The 16,894-nt window shown below is 37.1% G+C and overlaps 1 protein-coding gene across 10 annotated transcripts in view; it reads right to left on the reverse strand.

Moving 5' to 3' along the window:
- Positions 1 to 2,276: 2,276 nt before the first annotated feature.
- Trdmt1 (tRNA aspartic acid methyltransferase 1) overlaps positions 2,277 to 16,894 on the reverse strand; it is a 36,508-nt gene continuing 21,890 nt past the window's right edge. For 4 of the 10 annotated variants that reach the window (XM_076939511.1, XM_076939514.1, XM_076939516.1 and 1 more), the window contains 7 exons: positions 16,232 to 16,297; positions 15,462 to 15,567; positions 14,625 to 14,708; positions 13,079 to 13,422; positions 10,321 to 10,378; positions 9,676 to 9,805; positions 2,277 to 4,790 (listed from right to left, as the gene is read on the reverse strand). In XM_076939511.1, the coding sequence (XP_076795626.1) occupies positions 4,642 to 4,790; positions 9,676 to 9,805; positions 10,321 to 10,378; positions 13,079 to 13,422; positions 14,625 to 14,708; positions 15,462 to 15,567; positions 16,232 to 16,297 (937 nt within the window). In that variant the 3' untranslated portion in view covers positions 2,277 to 4,641. The remainder of the gene's footprint in view (positions 4,791 to 9,675; positions 9,806 to 10,320; positions 10,379 to 13,078; positions 13,423 to 14,624; positions 14,709 to 15,461; positions 15,568 to 16,231; positions 16,298 to 16,894) is intronic. The other 6 variants (XM_076939513.1, XM_034510985.2, XM_076939512.1 and 3 more) reach the window with 6 other exon arrangements.

The following is a 16,894-nucleotide window of genomic DNA, read 5'->3' on the forward strand; positions in this document are numbered from 1 at the left end:
GAGTGTGCCACCATATCCAGCTGAATATTTTAGTTCTTGCAGTAAATCAACCAGGATCAACTGATAGTTTAAACCATAATTATATATTTAGAAGAGCACACATATCCTATAGTAAAATATCCTTCAAGTAGCAAAGAAATAGAAACACTCAGGGAAAATATTTTTTATTAGAAACATCAACATTTTAGTAGCAAAAAGAAGAACAGGAAACATGGTGGCCACCAGTTGGCTGTTAGAAGCTGAAGTTGGAAAATGTCTAGATGTTTACTGTCCTCTAGAAAAGCATATGAAGTGTTCTTCCAGATGATGACTTAAAGGCACATGCTAGACAGAGCTGGATAATGAGGAAAAACAGTCAGAGCATGAGAGATTCTTGTCAAGCTGACATGATGATTGTATGCAGTGCACACAGGCAGTAAATGCTGGCAGAAAGGTGGAACTGGTCAAGGGGCCCAAAGGCCACATCTTTAAACCAGTGTAATCACAGACTTCCAGAAATTGTACCGTGCTCTCAAAGACCAAAGCCTAGGGCAGTGGCACTTAAAACAAGTTATGTGGTTAAACAGCTCCCAGGTGAAGACCACATTACATGTACATTCTTCTCTTTATGTCCCAGGGCCTTCTCTTTTTCTCGTGTGTGTGTGTGTGTGTGTGTGTGTGTGTGTGTGTGTGTGACTGTGTGTGTGTGTTTAAGGTACAACCCCAGCACAAGTTAAGGTTCTGCCTAACAACTTAAGAAACACAGGAAAGCACATTTAAAAAGGTGATGTGAGCTCAAAACTGGTACCTTGTTTTGACTTGACTTGTGGAAACCTCGTGATTCTACATAAAGAAGTTGTCAGGACAAACCAGTAAGCAGAATCCCTTTGGTTTGGATGGAAAAACAACAAACTCACCTGCAAAGTGCATCACTTAGCACATGTGTGTTGCTGGATGAACACAAAGTCTCTTTTATTCTGTGTTACGCTAACACAACTAAACCCGTTTTGATTCTTCTTGGTGTCATTTCTTCCTCCTCAGAATCCTCCTAGCTAACATGTTGATCTGAATGAGACTGAAGTTTAAGCCAAAGACAGGATATATTTTACTTTTTAAGAACCCTGCCCTCTAACTATGCAATCAGAGTAGTTTGCATTAGGCTTGGCACCACTCATCATCACTATATGGATACTTAGTAGGGATGCAGGCTGTTAGAGTAACTGAAAAGCTTCTCCATCAAATACATTTATCTCTTTAAAAAGCCAAATTGGTCTAGGGGTGCACTTCTCTGGGTCATGTTCGCCTCACATTCATGCTATCATCTATGTACATCCTCTGCACCACCTAAGCCAAGCATGGTGTGACTTACCTTAAAATCCTGGCATCTGGGAGTGAAGGCAGAAGGGTCAAAAGTTCAAGGTCACTCTCATCTACATTGCAAGCTGGGGTTAGTTTCACCTATAAGAGACACTGCTTCAAAAAAGGAGGGAGGAGAAAAAAGGGAGAAAGGGAGGGAGGGAGGAAGGAAGTGGGTCATTCCAAACAACAGTTTATCCTAGTATTTTTAGCACCGGATAACCCTTCATCATTTATTATTTGAACTTCAAATTTCTTTCAAAGATTCTAGCTGTTGAGGAGAGCAAGCTGGGCTGGCAGTTGCAGGTATCTGCTAATTTTGCCAGGCAAGAGCTGTGATTTAATAGCCAGAACTCAATGTGCTAGGTCTCTGGAGAAGGTCAGCTGGTCCCATGGGCAGAGGTGACTCATTCCCTCCCTTTGTATCCTTGGACTTCGCCAGCAGCCACTAATGATGGTCCAGGTTTCACTCCTAAAACTACTTATTCTCCAAATTATTTTCCAATATAAACCATCTTGTTTGTATTAATTAATTTGCATCTATTCATTAGTTTGGGGCTTGTAAAGCACCAACATTGTGGGACAAGGAATAAGTACCTGAGAATTACATAGCATAGCACATTGGTAGGAATCAAACCCAGTCCCCGGAAAGAACACTGAGTGCTGTGAACTGCTGACCCACCTTTTCAGCTGCTGAAAAATCTTATAAAGCCATATTTTGTTTCCCAATTTATAAGTAAATGCTCTGCAGACCTATCAGTGTGTTTATAATGGAGGAACTATAACTAAGCACTTACTATATCACTGTTCAATGGGGCACTGGACCTTATAATTATAACATAATTGTAAGCATAGCAAAATACAGTTAAACCATAAACCATTCTCTTGATAAGAATTCTTCAGCAGTGAAGATAACATACACAAACTTGCACCACGATGGCTTCAAATTATAATTATGAGACTTTAATGAGGTTCATCTTCAAAAATATATACAATTGTAGACAGTGACTGTTGGTACATACATAGCTTACAGCTTTGATATACCCATATTTACCTGAGTTCAGGGGTAATTTTTAAGAGTTCAGTATAATCTAAGTAATATAAAATCAGCCATCCAACAGACTAAGTGTACAGTTGGGTGACACTCAGCACACTCGCCATGTCCAACCAGCAGTGCCTACTGCCTTCAGAACGTTCTCATGCTTGCAAACAGAAACTTCATACCTGATAACCACTGACTTCCTAGTCCCCCTCCTGCCAACCCCTGCAAACACTGCCCACCTTACTGTCTCTATGAACTTGACTCACAGGGGAATGAAACCACTCTTGTCTTTTCATGTCCGGATAATTTCATTAGCAGGTTCCCAAGGCTCATCCAGGTCATGCCATGGATCATAAATCCATCCCAGGTAATACTGACTGGTATTCTGGTATATGTTTGCAACACATATTACTTATCCATTCATTTACTGATGCCATAATTGAAGAGAGAAAATGTTACATTCAGAGCCAGTGCAATAAAGGATGGGGTAGCACCATATAGAAATAGCAGCACAATTTCCTCCCTTACTCTTACTGCCACGCAAGCTACGCCATATTCCTTAGAACGTAATAACAGACAAGTTTAACCTGAAGGCTGACAAAGCAAAAGCAGCCTGGTAATAGCAAACTAAAAGGAAGGATGTACAAATGGAGGCAGGACAATGAGGTTTATCTTCAGATTAAGATTAAAGAGGAAGCCAGGTTAAGTATTGCTGGCCTTTAATTCTGGCTAGCAAACCGGAGGTTGGGCCAGACAGATACCTCTGAGTTAGAAGCCAGACTGGATTAGATAGTGAATTCCAGGCCACCCAGGGCTACAGAGGAAGACTCTGTAAAAAGGCCCCTGCAGTTTTCAAAGATTTGGTTAAGAATTAATGAGCATTTTCAGACTGATGTCTATGTTGGATGATGATAATTTGGTTTAAAATGTATGCATTTGTCTAAAAAGGTCTGGAATTAGGTAAAACACTCAATAGGCTAAAATTAGAATCAGTTTTGAGTTAGGATAAATTAACAAAAAGAGCAGTATCTTGAGTCATAAAACAATTTTTTAAAATAATATTATTTCTTTGAGAATGTCATACAATTTATTTGAATCATATTCACAATCCCTCCCCTATCCACTTAACTTTGTGTCCTCTTAAAAAAAAATCAAGTCCAATTTGTGTTGCTCAAATATTCTTGAGTATAAGCCTACCCTGAGGTGTGTTCCACATACCAGGAATCACACCTTGGAAGAAAACTGACTCTTCCTCTCCCAGCAGCTCTGAGCTAGGGGTGTGCTTTGATACCCACTCTACCTGCTCCATGTTGGGATGCTGTTGAGGATTCCAGATCATGCAGGTCTTTGGCATGCTGTCACCCAGCTATGTTGTCCTGCTGTACCTAGAAAACCTATGTCCCTAAAGTTATCTACCACTCTTACAGTGTTTTTGCTTCCTCTTCTCCAATGATCCCTGAGCCTCGGGAGGGAGGGGAAGGATAGACATGTCACTTAGGGCTGAGCGCTCCAGTCTCTTGTTCTCTGGATTTCTGTGTTGCCATTTACTGCAAGAAGCTTACCTGCTCAGTGTTGAGGGAGACACTAATCTATCGTGTAAGAATAAATCATCAGGAATCATTTAATACAATGACCATTTAACAGAATAATACTAGTAGGTTACCCACTAGGGCCCATGACCTGTCTAGCCACAGGTCTTTGGACCAGATAACGGCCTGGTATGGATTCTACTCATTGATCAGGCCTTAAATCAAATCACAGAGCAGTTGGCTATTCCCACGACACTCATGGGCATATCTTAGCAGGATAGTCACTACTGTAGCATCCTGGCTCATAGCTAGTTAAGAATGATGGCTATTTTTGCTTCTGGTAGCGTGAACAGCACTATGAAAGCTAACCAGCAGGGATGAAGCTTCCAGGTCTACATCCAGTTAGTTTCTCCATGTCATATAAAACAAGTTTTAAATTAACATACAAAAATAATTTTCTAAGGATCATTACATTATTCATGTCATATTTTATAAAGTACTAATATACACATAAAAATTCAAACATTCTTAAATTTGTTTATAATATAAAGATATGTAATACACATGTTTAAAAGCTTTATAAAAATATTTGCTCATAAAACAAAAACAGCAATGTGAAGTTTATTGGATACAGTCAGATAAATTTAAGGAAACAATGATATGTACATTTAAGTTCCCTTGAATTACCCAATAAATGCTATTAAGATAATTTAGTTGAATTCTATAAGAATTAATTCAAGATAGAATTTTGGAATTACTGTCTAGAGTTAGAGGCACTTCCAAATCATTCACACAAACTGTGAGGAGTTTTGCCACTACATGCACGTTGAGGCTGTTGCCAAGCAGCCGGTATCGCTGCTTCACTGTTGTCTTCTCAGGAAACCCTAGAAAACAGAGGTGCATTTACAGTACAGTCACTGACGATCCCAATTTCCAGAATAAAAGATTCCATTCAGTAAGAGCGCAATGGTTAGTTTATAAATACACTCACACCTTCATGGTCAATGAAAATTACATATAATGGAGGGCCTATACAATGTATCGCTTTGTGACACTGTGGCTGTGGTTGTGGTTGTATAGTCTTTGATGCTCACACAGTGATAAAATTGCCTTAGGACACAATTCCCAGAGAGTATACTCATTATTAAAACACAAAAGATGGTAAATTGCTAATATGACCATGAAGTTTTACTAATAAATGAGAATTTGAAGACCAAAATACTGTATAACATCATTCTATAGTGCTAATACAACCGTGTAACACAATTATATCACATAATATAGGATACAGTTAATGTTTACAGAAACATACATGTTAATATACTTTGAAAAAATGGTTGCTACTATTTTTCTTGGTAGTTTCTTTTACCTAACAGTACTTTCATAGCATTTTAATTTATATCCCACAAAATTTACCTTATAAAAATATATGGTTCATGCATTTTAAGACTGAATTCATCAACACCTTCATTTCCACTACTTAAAAATAAAATAAAAAACCAAACAAACCAAACAACAAAACCCCCAAAATCTAAAAACCCTTGTCCCATCAACATTCACTCCCTGTTCCTTCTCTTTGCCCACCCACAGCCTCCACCTTTTGATGCCACTGCAGATTTGGCTATTCTAGTTTCATATAAATGGAGTCAGGTGACATGTTTATGCCTGCCTTTTCACAGTCATCATAATGTTTTTAAGGTTCATTCACATTTCAGAAAGCTCTAGTACTTACTTTTTATTACTTAATAATATTTTTAATGGATAAAACATTAAATCCATCCTAATTGGTAAACATTTGAGTTGTTTTCACTTTTGGATATTATATATAACAATATATACATATTATGAAGGTTTTCCTTGAGTAAGTATCTGGAGGTAAAAATGCTGAGTCATATATTATGTCTAATGTTTGCAGAGATGTTAGCCCTTTTTACTTCACTCTGTTAGATATGAAGTAATGTTTCACTGTGGTTTTATTTAGATTTCTCTAATAACTAATGATGTTAAACCTTCTCTTGACATGCTTATTAGCTATCTGCCTATCTTTGAAAAAATGAATACTCAATTCATTTTCACTTTTTAAAAATATTTATTTATGTATATATGCAGTGATTATTTTGCCTGCATACATCTGGAACTGGAGTTATAGACAGTTGTGAGTTGCCATGTGGGTCTGGGAATTAAACCTGGGTCCTCTGGAAGAGCAGCCAGTGCTCTTAACTACTGAGCCATCTCTCCAGCCCTTATTTTCACATTTTTATGTTGGATTGTTTTCTTTTTGTTAAGTTGCAAGAGTTCTTTATATATTCTGTATAGAGCTGGTTTTCATAGTTTGCTTCCATTAACTGATTTTCTCCTATCTGATTTAATCACATTCAGTGTGCTTTGAAATAACAAGTGAAGCAAAAAAAAAAATTAGACAATAAGATAAAGGAAATAATTAAGGAGCATTACGAATAGTACAATTTCATACACTTGTAATGAAGGACCATTAGGTGAAGTTGTTTTACCAATACTACACACTGTATTGATTGCAGTAAGATAACAGTAATTACTATAATAAAGCTGTCAGCTGCAACTGAGCATGACTGTAAAGCTTATATCCTACAGATAATAAGCCACAGGCAAGCACATTACTAATATCAAAGACTATTTAGTCCCAAATAACCAGGAGTACAAAAGTATTTATAGACAATCCTTTACACAATCCTAGGGAAGGGCCCTTAGTGTTATTAAGACTACACTAAGGGGAAAAGTGAGTTTAGAAACAGAATTTTGTTTTATACTGATATTAAAGTCTAAGCTAAGTGATGGAAAAATTATATAGTGTTTAACTTAAAAGGTGTTATTCTAAAAAACCTAACTGTATTAAAGTAATGATGTCTTCAAAACCAAAGCCACATAGAAAGCACAAGGTCAGGGAAGCAGCTCTCTCCCAGTGATGGTCTGTGTCTCTCCCTCAGCAAGCTAATCATACACACACAAGTAGGCAGTCACAAGACACCAGAACAAAATCAACAGAAACATCGATACGAATCCATTGTTGCCAGGGGACAAATGGCTCAGACAATGTCCGTTTTTGTGCCCACAGCTTTAATGTTGGAAACACACATGAAGGACAGTTGTGTGATGGTAAAAGCTGGGCAAAACTGACAGCACAAGCACAGCGTATATTCTAAAAGAGCAGCCAGCAATTAAAATATGTAACAATAACAACAAAAACAAGGCCATGGATAGGAACAAGGAGGGGCACCTGGGAGGGGAGTGGGGATGAAAGGGACAGAGCAAAATGACGTGATTATAGTTTGATCTAAATCTTTAAAAATTAAATTAAGTAAAAATTAAAAGATTCTTTATACACATTGTGTATGTATGTAAAAAGAACCTAAAGAAATTCTATTTTACTCACTTCAATTTTTAAAAGAAAAAATTTATAAACTTTACAAAATAAAAATTAGCTATCTCTAGGGTCTACCAAGATGGCTCATTGCCACTAAGCCTACAGACATGAGTTCATGGGACCTATATGGTAAAATGACAGAACCAACTTAGTACTGTAAGCTACCTTCTGACCTACATACACATCATGGTAGGTGTACCTATTAGAGTGTGCATGTGTGCACATACACAAAATAAATAAATAAATAAATAAATAAATAAAATATTTTAAAATTATCCCTCTATATTTTAAAAATTAAAGTCTACATGTCTTTCTGTGTAGAATATTATACAAGCAACTAAACACTAACTCAGTCTACTGCCATAATACCTCATAAAGTAAGTGTTATAATTATCTATGCCTTACAATTTTACTTTATTTTATAAACTAAAACAGAAAAGTTAATGTAAGGTAGAACAAGCAAAGACTCCTCTAGCATGGTCTGACTCTGATCCCGCCCCTCCACATCCCTTACCAAGTTTTAATATTACATAATTAACTACAACTTCAGATGTAAAATAATCATTATACTGAGCCTTAGGAATCTACTTTAACTAGACAATCAATCAGTTTCCTTGTAAGTAGTATGGAGTGTACATCTGATGGTTTAATACATGGGAAGACGGAAGACAGGAGCTAGGAAGCAGATGGAACAGAACTGAGTCAGTCCACCCCTCAGATCCTCCTCTACAATTTTCTCACTTCGTGATATAAATCAAGAAAAGGGACATCTGTGCCTTTCTCCAGCAACAATCTCTAAATCACTGAGGACTGAATGAGAGAATCAAAAGGAAACATGGTAGTCTTTTCTTTTTTAAATTAAAAAAGAAAAATAGAACATAATTACAGCATTTCCCTTTCTCTTTCCAATCTCCCCCATGCCTCCACCCCTACTGTTTTTCAAAATTATGATCTGTCTTTTATAACCACTATTATTATACATGCACATGTACACCCACATAAAATGTCTAAATACATAAGTAAAAACTGCAACAATGATAAACCTTTAAAAGGTTGGAGTGGAAAATAAAGCTGGTTGTTGTGATTATGCTCACAGAAGCAAGTATGGAGACTAGGTAAGTGAAACGCCCAGCTTGTTGTCAGTGTGCAAGAGCATAGGTATCCATTGTTACATTTGTTACTTGGAATCTGGAACCCTGATCTCTTTCACCCATTAGTCACCTCAGGAACATGCAACAGTACAACTCCACTGGACTTAATAAAGCTTCCCTTCTATAGTCAAATCTCAAGCAGGGTTCTCAGAGGCAGGCTTCGCCCTCCATGCCCTGGAGCAGACTGGTTCTTTCCCTTTGCCTATTTAGCCAGGTGTAGAGAGCACTTGGAGACCTTGGTGTAAGAAAACGTGGACCCATCGCTTAGTGCTGAGAGTGCGAGTTGGGGGGGGGGGGGGGTTAGGGGGCCTTGGGGTCACAGTAAGCACAGCACACACAGGGCAGTGTCCAAGGCTTCCTGGGGTTAATCCCAGGATTTCCTGCACTATGGTGGAGTTAGGACTTTGCCTTCCCTTTATCTTTGCTTTTGTTTGTGTACTCCCCTGCTGTAGATCCCCTAAGGCTCTTGAATGGCCCTGACATTCCTTATAGTGGAGAACAAAGGGAAATAATTGATAAGAATATATCTTTGCCAAAGTGGAAAAAAAAAACCCACAAATACAACCCTTATCCAACTAGTCAACTCAACTACCCTTTAACTTCTTCATTAGAAAAAGCCAGTTGAGCCCAGCCAAGCCTGGTTGTACCATCTAATCCCAGCTACTGAAGGGGCTGTGGCAGGAGGATCATGAATTTAAGGACCACCAGGCTAGAGAGCAGGCTCATGATTAGTCTGGTCAACTTAAAACGTTTGTCTCAATATAAAAATAAATACAAAGGGGCGATCTGGGGAATGTAGCTTAAAGGTGAAGCACACCTGAGGCCTGAGTTAATAAAATAACAACAAAATAAGCCTAGCAAAGGGAACCCACCCCACCCCCCCCCCCGAATCTAGTGAGGAGTTACCAAGTTTAGGCCTATGGAAACAAGGACATATGGAGAAAGGGAATTCGACCAACCATCTGAGGCGGTTAGTAACCACCATTCTGCCCTCAGCCTGAGCAGACTCCTACTTATTACTGGACTTCAGGGAGAGGGAAATAAGATGAAAAGGGAACTGACTGAGACATGACTGAGGTAAAGACAAGGCAGAGGCATTCACAACCTCACCTGCCACGGCAGGGATCCATTCATAAAATACCCACATGAGTTCCTAAGGAAGTGCTGAGAGCTTTAATGAAGTAAGTGAACCGTGTGCTCTACACGGATACCACGTACCAAATTCTGGAGGGAAGCCCTGGAGATTTGCAATTTCTCTAGGTGTGAAATATCGCAGTTTAAGCATTGACAACTTAGCTATCTTTTCATCTGGTGGCAAATCGGCAAGAGATTTGTAGATATCCTCAATCTGTTAAAGAAAAAAAAATCCGAAAGAAATTACAAAGTTCTGTATGACCAGACTTAAGATTTCCAGTTGTGAGGCAGCTTAAGAAGAGTGGACAAGCAATCTGCAGTGCCTCACACACAGTAGCAGAATGTATAAGCAAAATGTTTCTGAGCAACAATGACATAGTTAGCTGGATAATGGCAACAGACTTGGAAAAGAAGACTCGAATAACAGATCGGGATCAGTTTCAGTTTATCTGTCGTTTTTGACCCCTTAAGACTAAGATACATCAGTAAATATAAGTAAAAAGTTGTAAAAAATTATAGAAAACTGAGTCAACAGAGTCAACTTCATAATGCTAACAAGAAAATAAAAACCAAAGAATCACTTCACAGAAAAGAAATTGTGTGTGTCTGTGTGCATAAGTAAAATACATTGCCACCATTAGTTGAACATTTAAAATTATTTTGGTATTCTTAAATGTTAAATGTAATGTCATTGAATGAAAAGTTTGAGTTTAAAAACATACACTGTACCTGCACATCCTCTGCAGTCTGTAACACAGAGCCTGTCCCTTCTATGTAGCTTCCATACCTGAAAAAGGAACATGAATATTATATAACACCTGATAAATTTTAATGCCAAATATTAAAAAATATTACTTTGTGTGTATGTGTTCATGTGTGTGTGTGTTCATGTGTCAGTGTGTGTAATCATGCCTGAGTGCCTGTGACTGTTTATTGGTGCAGGAGTGCAGTATATTCATGTGTGTGGGGGTCCAAGGACAACCCTGGCTGTCATGCCTTCAAGTGCAATGCAAAGTTTTTTGGAGGCACACTCTCACTGGTATCAAACACAGCAAACAGGTTAAGCTGTCCAGCCAGCAAGGCCCAGGGATCTGGGGATCACTTCCCCAGAGCTATACAAGTGAATGCTACTACGCCTAGCTATAGTTACATGTGCTCTTGGTTCTTATTAGGGTCCTTGCACTTACTGAAAACACCGGACTCAACAGGGAATCACCCAAGATCATTTTCTTAAAAAATATTTTTAAGTGATAAAATATTTATGGAATGACATACATTTATATTTTTCTGAAACATTTTGAACAGTATCATAGAAATATGCTTTGTAATTTAAAATAAGACAAAAGACATAATTCTATTTAAGCTTCTCAAAAACTAAATGTGGCAGTTGAGTTATATAAGCATCGCTGAATGATGTCTTAGTATTTTTATATTATTATATTTGCAATGTTCCTTGTTAGAAAATACAAACTATACTATAAAGATCCCTGCCAAATTAAAGCAAATGTATAGATAAAAACATATTATTACTATTATTTTTACAATGCCTGAATTCTGATTTCTTCTCAGTCTCCCAAGCCTTCTGCTCTCTATTACCACATGCACATGGTCCACTAAGCCTGAGTTTAACCCTCATTAGACCTGTACTCTTTCACTATTGTTTTCATTTAAGAATTAATTAAAAAGTGTATAAGAAGTATAAAATAGTTCAAAAATGAAAGGTATATTGCCAAGCTGGGTTTCCATCACATGAGTACTCTCTGTTTACAATAAGGACAATTTAAAATTAAAAGTAGAAAAATACATCAGGGAAAAATAACTGTTTCATACCACCTTTTCATATGCTCTACACAGTTAGATATGTGTGCGCGTGCACACCATATTTAGCAGAAGCGACTGCCACAGTAAGGTTTATGTCATCTTTATTATAAAAGAATATCAAGGTTGCTTTTTATTACAAAATTGATAAGCACTATTTTATGAGAGTCCTAAACAGAACCTATTGGACTTGGTAATAGACAACAGCTGAGTGGAATCTTCTTAAAGTAATAAATCCTTTCTCCTAGAAGCACAAGGGTGGATCATAAAATCAGAGTGAGTCGACATGGCTATAGGACAACCCTGTCTCTTACAGAGACAGAAAACTAGCAGACAAAAAAAACAAAAAAGGTTTAACTTGTCACATCACACAACCGCCCGCCCATCTGAGGAGCATACACAAAATAGACGTAGGGTCTTTAACTTTTCATCCTAAAATGCCCTGTTTACCCCATCATTCTAAGTTTTTGAAAAATTGTTGAAAAATTGTCATAAGTCAAGAAACCCAGAGCAAAACCCTAAATGTTCAACAATAGGAAACCAATAAAACAAATTATGAAACTCTTTTACAATACACACAAAAAGGATTTTCATATTACCATAAAACAATATCCAAAGATTATGATTATCTCCAAGCCAGTAGTCACCATTTTGGAAATTCCTCTGTGCCCTCTTTAAAAAATTGCCTGGCTGGGCCAGTTGACTGTTTCAGCCCCTCATGGAGGGGTGGGGAGGGTCACAGACTTCACCTGAGTATCTAGCTGCTCCCTGCTACATGTTCTGTGTAACTCTGCCTTAATTGCACATGACCTAGGGGAGGGGTAAAGTACATAGGCTAGGGAAGACTAGATGAAGTGTCTTCCATCTGTGAAGATACAGGCAACTCTCCATCCCTACTGGGTAAAGACTTTCCTGCTGGGAGGCAGGAGCATCCTACCCCTGAAAGTAACCCCCAACCCACACTCTGGAAAGAAGCCTGGTAAACTCACTGGTTCCTAAGAGTTACCATTGGTGGAATCATGCCTCCGTTTTAGCTAAGACCTTAGAAGAACTGGCATCGCAGCCATGATGAGAAAAAGCTTTTTATGTTCAGTCCAGGAAGAAATATTAGCAACAACTTCTTTAGAAGGCCACACAGTACACTGATATCACAGGTTGGTGGCTATAGGTAGCAGATGGCCAAAAGACATATGTAGTAGGGGGGTTTATAATCTTAGTAACTTAAATTTTGAAATATGAAAATACATTATTTACTTAAAAACATAAATGAGTTTTAAATTTTAAATTATAACTGGATGATTCAAGTTTATTTCTTTAGATTAAAATATAATTTCTTAAATACACTGATAGACATCACTCTTGAGGTTTTGTATCTCACAGAAAGAAAGGTAATAAAATTAACAACTCACAAACTGTGTAAATCATGTTAACACAAGTATTTAATGTGTACAAAGGTCATTCCCAACTGGTCTTGTCTGTCGTGAATACTTTGTGGTGGTGTACAGAATCCTGCACAAGGAATGTTCACTCTTCTTCTCTAGCTGAGGAAAAAGTCAGCCTAAAAGAAACACTTCATAGAACACGTCTTGTTCCAAGAAGAACTAAAAGACTAGCTACAAAACACAACTCTTTTAGACACAACACACAAGGGGTCTCTTTTCAAACTCACCCTTTAGTGAAGCACATGGATCTTCTGGAAGTGGGCTTAACGATGTCCAGTAAGAGAGCATATCGAAGCAGTAACTTTGGTGGTAGAAGATACTGATCTGTGTCGTCATCTTCAAGGAAATCCTTCAGCATCTGCACAGAGAGGTCACTGTCCTGTTGGCGTTTCCTGTCAATTTCTTCTGGAGTTTCCAGCTTAAAAAGAAAGGTATCTTTTCTAGAACACTGTGTGCTGCTGCCATCAACGCAGATATCTGCTTCGGTTCTCTTCACTCTTAGCTTACTTTCTTCAACTACTGCATATTTTTGTGGCTGAACAGTTACAACTTTAGGAAACTCCATCAGTATCTGGCATTAAATAAAAAAAATACACAAACTGTCAAAATTTTATTTAAAATAAGAAATAAATCAGTAATTTTAACTAAACCCATGCAAAGTTTTTAGCTTCTATAAGGTTGATGCTAAGAACATTGTAGTTTGCCTATACTGACATGAGTTACTGTCAGAAGTTACCAGCTATCCAGTCATATAAACAGTGAGCTTCAGAGGATTTACTGCACAGAATTCCTGTTTGTTGTACTCACTAGTGGGAAAACTCACAAAATTTAAACACAGCAGCACTGTTGGAAAATAAATGTAAAAGTAACATTGGAAACTGCACGTGGAACTGAAGTTTACCGAACTCCTTCATTAAAAAGGAAGTACTGAAGCAGCCTCAGCCCTAAAACCAAACTCAGTGCTCGTCACTAAAAATGCTTACATCCCGTGGAGGAGCAGAGGGTAAAGGTGAGCAGGTGGAAACTCATAATCTTGTAGAAACTTCTATTTTATAAATGAAAAAATATTCAAGAAATTGTTAGTTATTCAGTCTTCCCTAATACACTTTTTCCCTTGCTTCTGGAACTGTCCAGTATAGGAAAGAACGTGTATCACAGGAGAGTCACACAGCAGAACTGGCCCTCACTGGCCAGACTGATTGGCTGTTGAGCTTTACTCATGGTGGTTATGTAGAACAAAGTTTATTGAGCCACTGTAACTCTGTTATCTTTCCTCATTTCTTATGAAACAAATAAAATCATTCACCAAGAATCCCAGCTTAGCAGTTCAGAATTTGATGTTAGCTTCTAACTAATCATTATTACACTTTAATCAATTAAGATAAATAATATGGGTATTAGGGACAGTATAATAAATATGTTTAAACAGGCCAACTTAAAGATAGCATATTATATTTTATTATAAGTAATCATGGATTAGTGGTTTTAACCAGGAAAAGGGAAAGACAAATGTAACAGTTCTGGAAGTTATGATGGAATGCAGGAAAATGACACTAATGATAATTTTTACACTTACAAAGCCTTTGTGAGTTTTGGCTTTGCTTAGTTTAGTGAAAAGTGACATTGGGAGGAGCAGAGGCCTGAAAATGGACATGAGAATGATGTGCTTTATAAACTCAATAAGCACAGGAGCTCTAAGTAGTTACTGCAAAAAAACTGGCAGACTGAGATTCATCCACAAGTAAACACCAATATCAGTAGCAACAACAATACCTGGCCAGGGGCCTGGAAAGGGAAAGGCTCTGACTGAAGCTTGGCAATGAGAAAATATCGTAGCCTTGAGTTTGGAATTCCTAGCTGCAAGCAATACAGAAAGGCTAGTTACCAAATAAAATTTGAGAGAGTGTAAGCATCTTCAGCACCTAGCATAAAAACTCAGAGAGACACGCACGTTGTTTCTGCCAAAGCAAATAATATAATAGTAGTAAAAACGTTACATTCAAATATAGCTATTCTCAGCTATTATTACCTTACTTTTAAAGACGAGGATTTACTGTACTCTAGAAGAGGTAATGATATGGCAACTTATATGTTAAAATTTTAAACTAGATTCTCTTTTCATTTGTGGACAAAGAACTATATAATAGAGCTAATGATGATAAGAAATAAAAAAGAACAATGACAAACAGAGCAACACTGAAAAAAATCAGTCTTTCAAAAAACAAGTGGTTTCATTTCTTACATGAAATGAAAGCATGCTTGTAACCTAATGTCACATAACAAAAGGGCATTATGATTAATATGTCCACTTTGCTTTTAATGTTGGATTACTTTGAGCATTACTGAATACAAGATACCCAATTTTACATGTAAAAATTCCATATATTTTCAACACCTACAATCATTTTTTTCCAAAAAGAGAAATGCATGAGATTTAATGAACCTATTTTATGTACAAGCAAATCAATAAGCATGTACCATGTTTTTCAGAAAGTAAAATGAATGTCTGAGCTAATTAAGACTTACATAAAATACTAAAAATAGATTTATTTTATTATATCAAATTCTCTTAAATGATACTGATATAATGATTTAAATTATGTTACCTACAGAGGAAGGAGACAGTAGAAACTCTTGATACTGAAAGCCACAGGCTTCTAGTGTTTCTATCAGCAGCCCTCTGGAAAGAGAAAGAGTCAAAGCACAAGCTGCCAGCCTGTGCTTAGAAATGGCATTTTTATATAAGAGCACACATAACAGTCAGTCACCGGTAAAAACCTGATTGTATTCAAGCCATGTAGAGACAAGGCTTCAGGTCATTACTTGAGAAATTGCATTTTAATAAAAAGATAATAGAGGAATCCCCAGTACAAGTAAATAAAGTGGCCAGACAATGTGACCAATTGCTGAAAGCTTAACTTGTTAATCAAACAGCCCTGGAACTAAAATCTCAGCTTGCCAGGGTCACATAAGAGAGGAACAGTTACAAGTAACAGGTGACTCAAGGAGTTGGGTAGATGTAGGTGCCGCTTTTCCACATAGGCTACTATCTGACAAAACCCTGTCTCTAGCTGTCTTTCCCATCTAAGTAGTGTGATAGGTTTTCATCATGAAGCTGTTCTTAATTAAAACATTTCTACCTAGAAATACTTAATACTAAAATCAATACTCTTTCTAGAAGATCAAAATAACAGGACAAGATTTTGTAATATTTTATATTATTGGTAAAAATCTTACTAATTAATAAAGCTGATATCTTATAAATGTCAGAATGTATACTTATTATTGAGATTTTATCTCACAGCATAATAGTATAATAGTGGTGCCTATTATGAAATATAGCAAGTCTAAAACATATGCAAGACAAACATATTTTTTACCTTGTAGAAGATACTTCAAAACCTTTGACATTTTCTAAAAGAATATACTTGGGTAATTTTTGCAACCTAAAAACCAAAAACAAACAGAAATACAAACACTGAATTACAAAGAAATAAAACAAAAATTATAACCTGTAAGAAATGGGGTTTAAATAATTTTCTCGATTTTTTAAAAAAAATGTTAACTATTTTATTCATTTTTCTCAAGACATGATATATACTTGAAAAAGTTCACACAAGTTAATTCCCATTGGAGCACATCTCAAAATATGGGCTTTCATAGGGTTTCTGCACTGCAAAACTCAAAGGGCGGTCATTCAGCCACGGTGGCAGCATTCACTAGCACTGGCTGCCATTAGCCACAGTGGCAGTGTTCACTACCACTGGCTAGCACTGGGAACACCAGCAATGTCTACTACCAATAAGCAAAGGCAACAAAATTTAGCTGGTTACTGAGAGTCCTGTCACTCACTATGGAGGCAAGCATAAAACTATGAAATATCTGCTGTTATTTTATTAGTTTTGGCAAAAGAAGGGTAAATGTGACAACCTCTAATCTCCACAAAATGACAAACACTACCTCCTTCCATACCCACAGGGTTTTTTTTTTTAATTGGATATTTTATTTATTTACAGTTCAAATGTTATCCCCTTTCCCAATTT

The sequence above is a fragment of the Arvicanthis niloticus genome, chromosome 8 (assembly GCF_011762505.2).
Source record: "Arvicanthis niloticus isolate mArvNil1 chromosome 8, mArvNil1.pat.X, whole genome shotgun sequence".
Taxonomy (NCBI): domain Eukaryota; kingdom Metazoa; phylum Chordata; class Mammalia; order Rodentia; family Muridae; genus Arvicanthis; species Arvicanthis niloticus.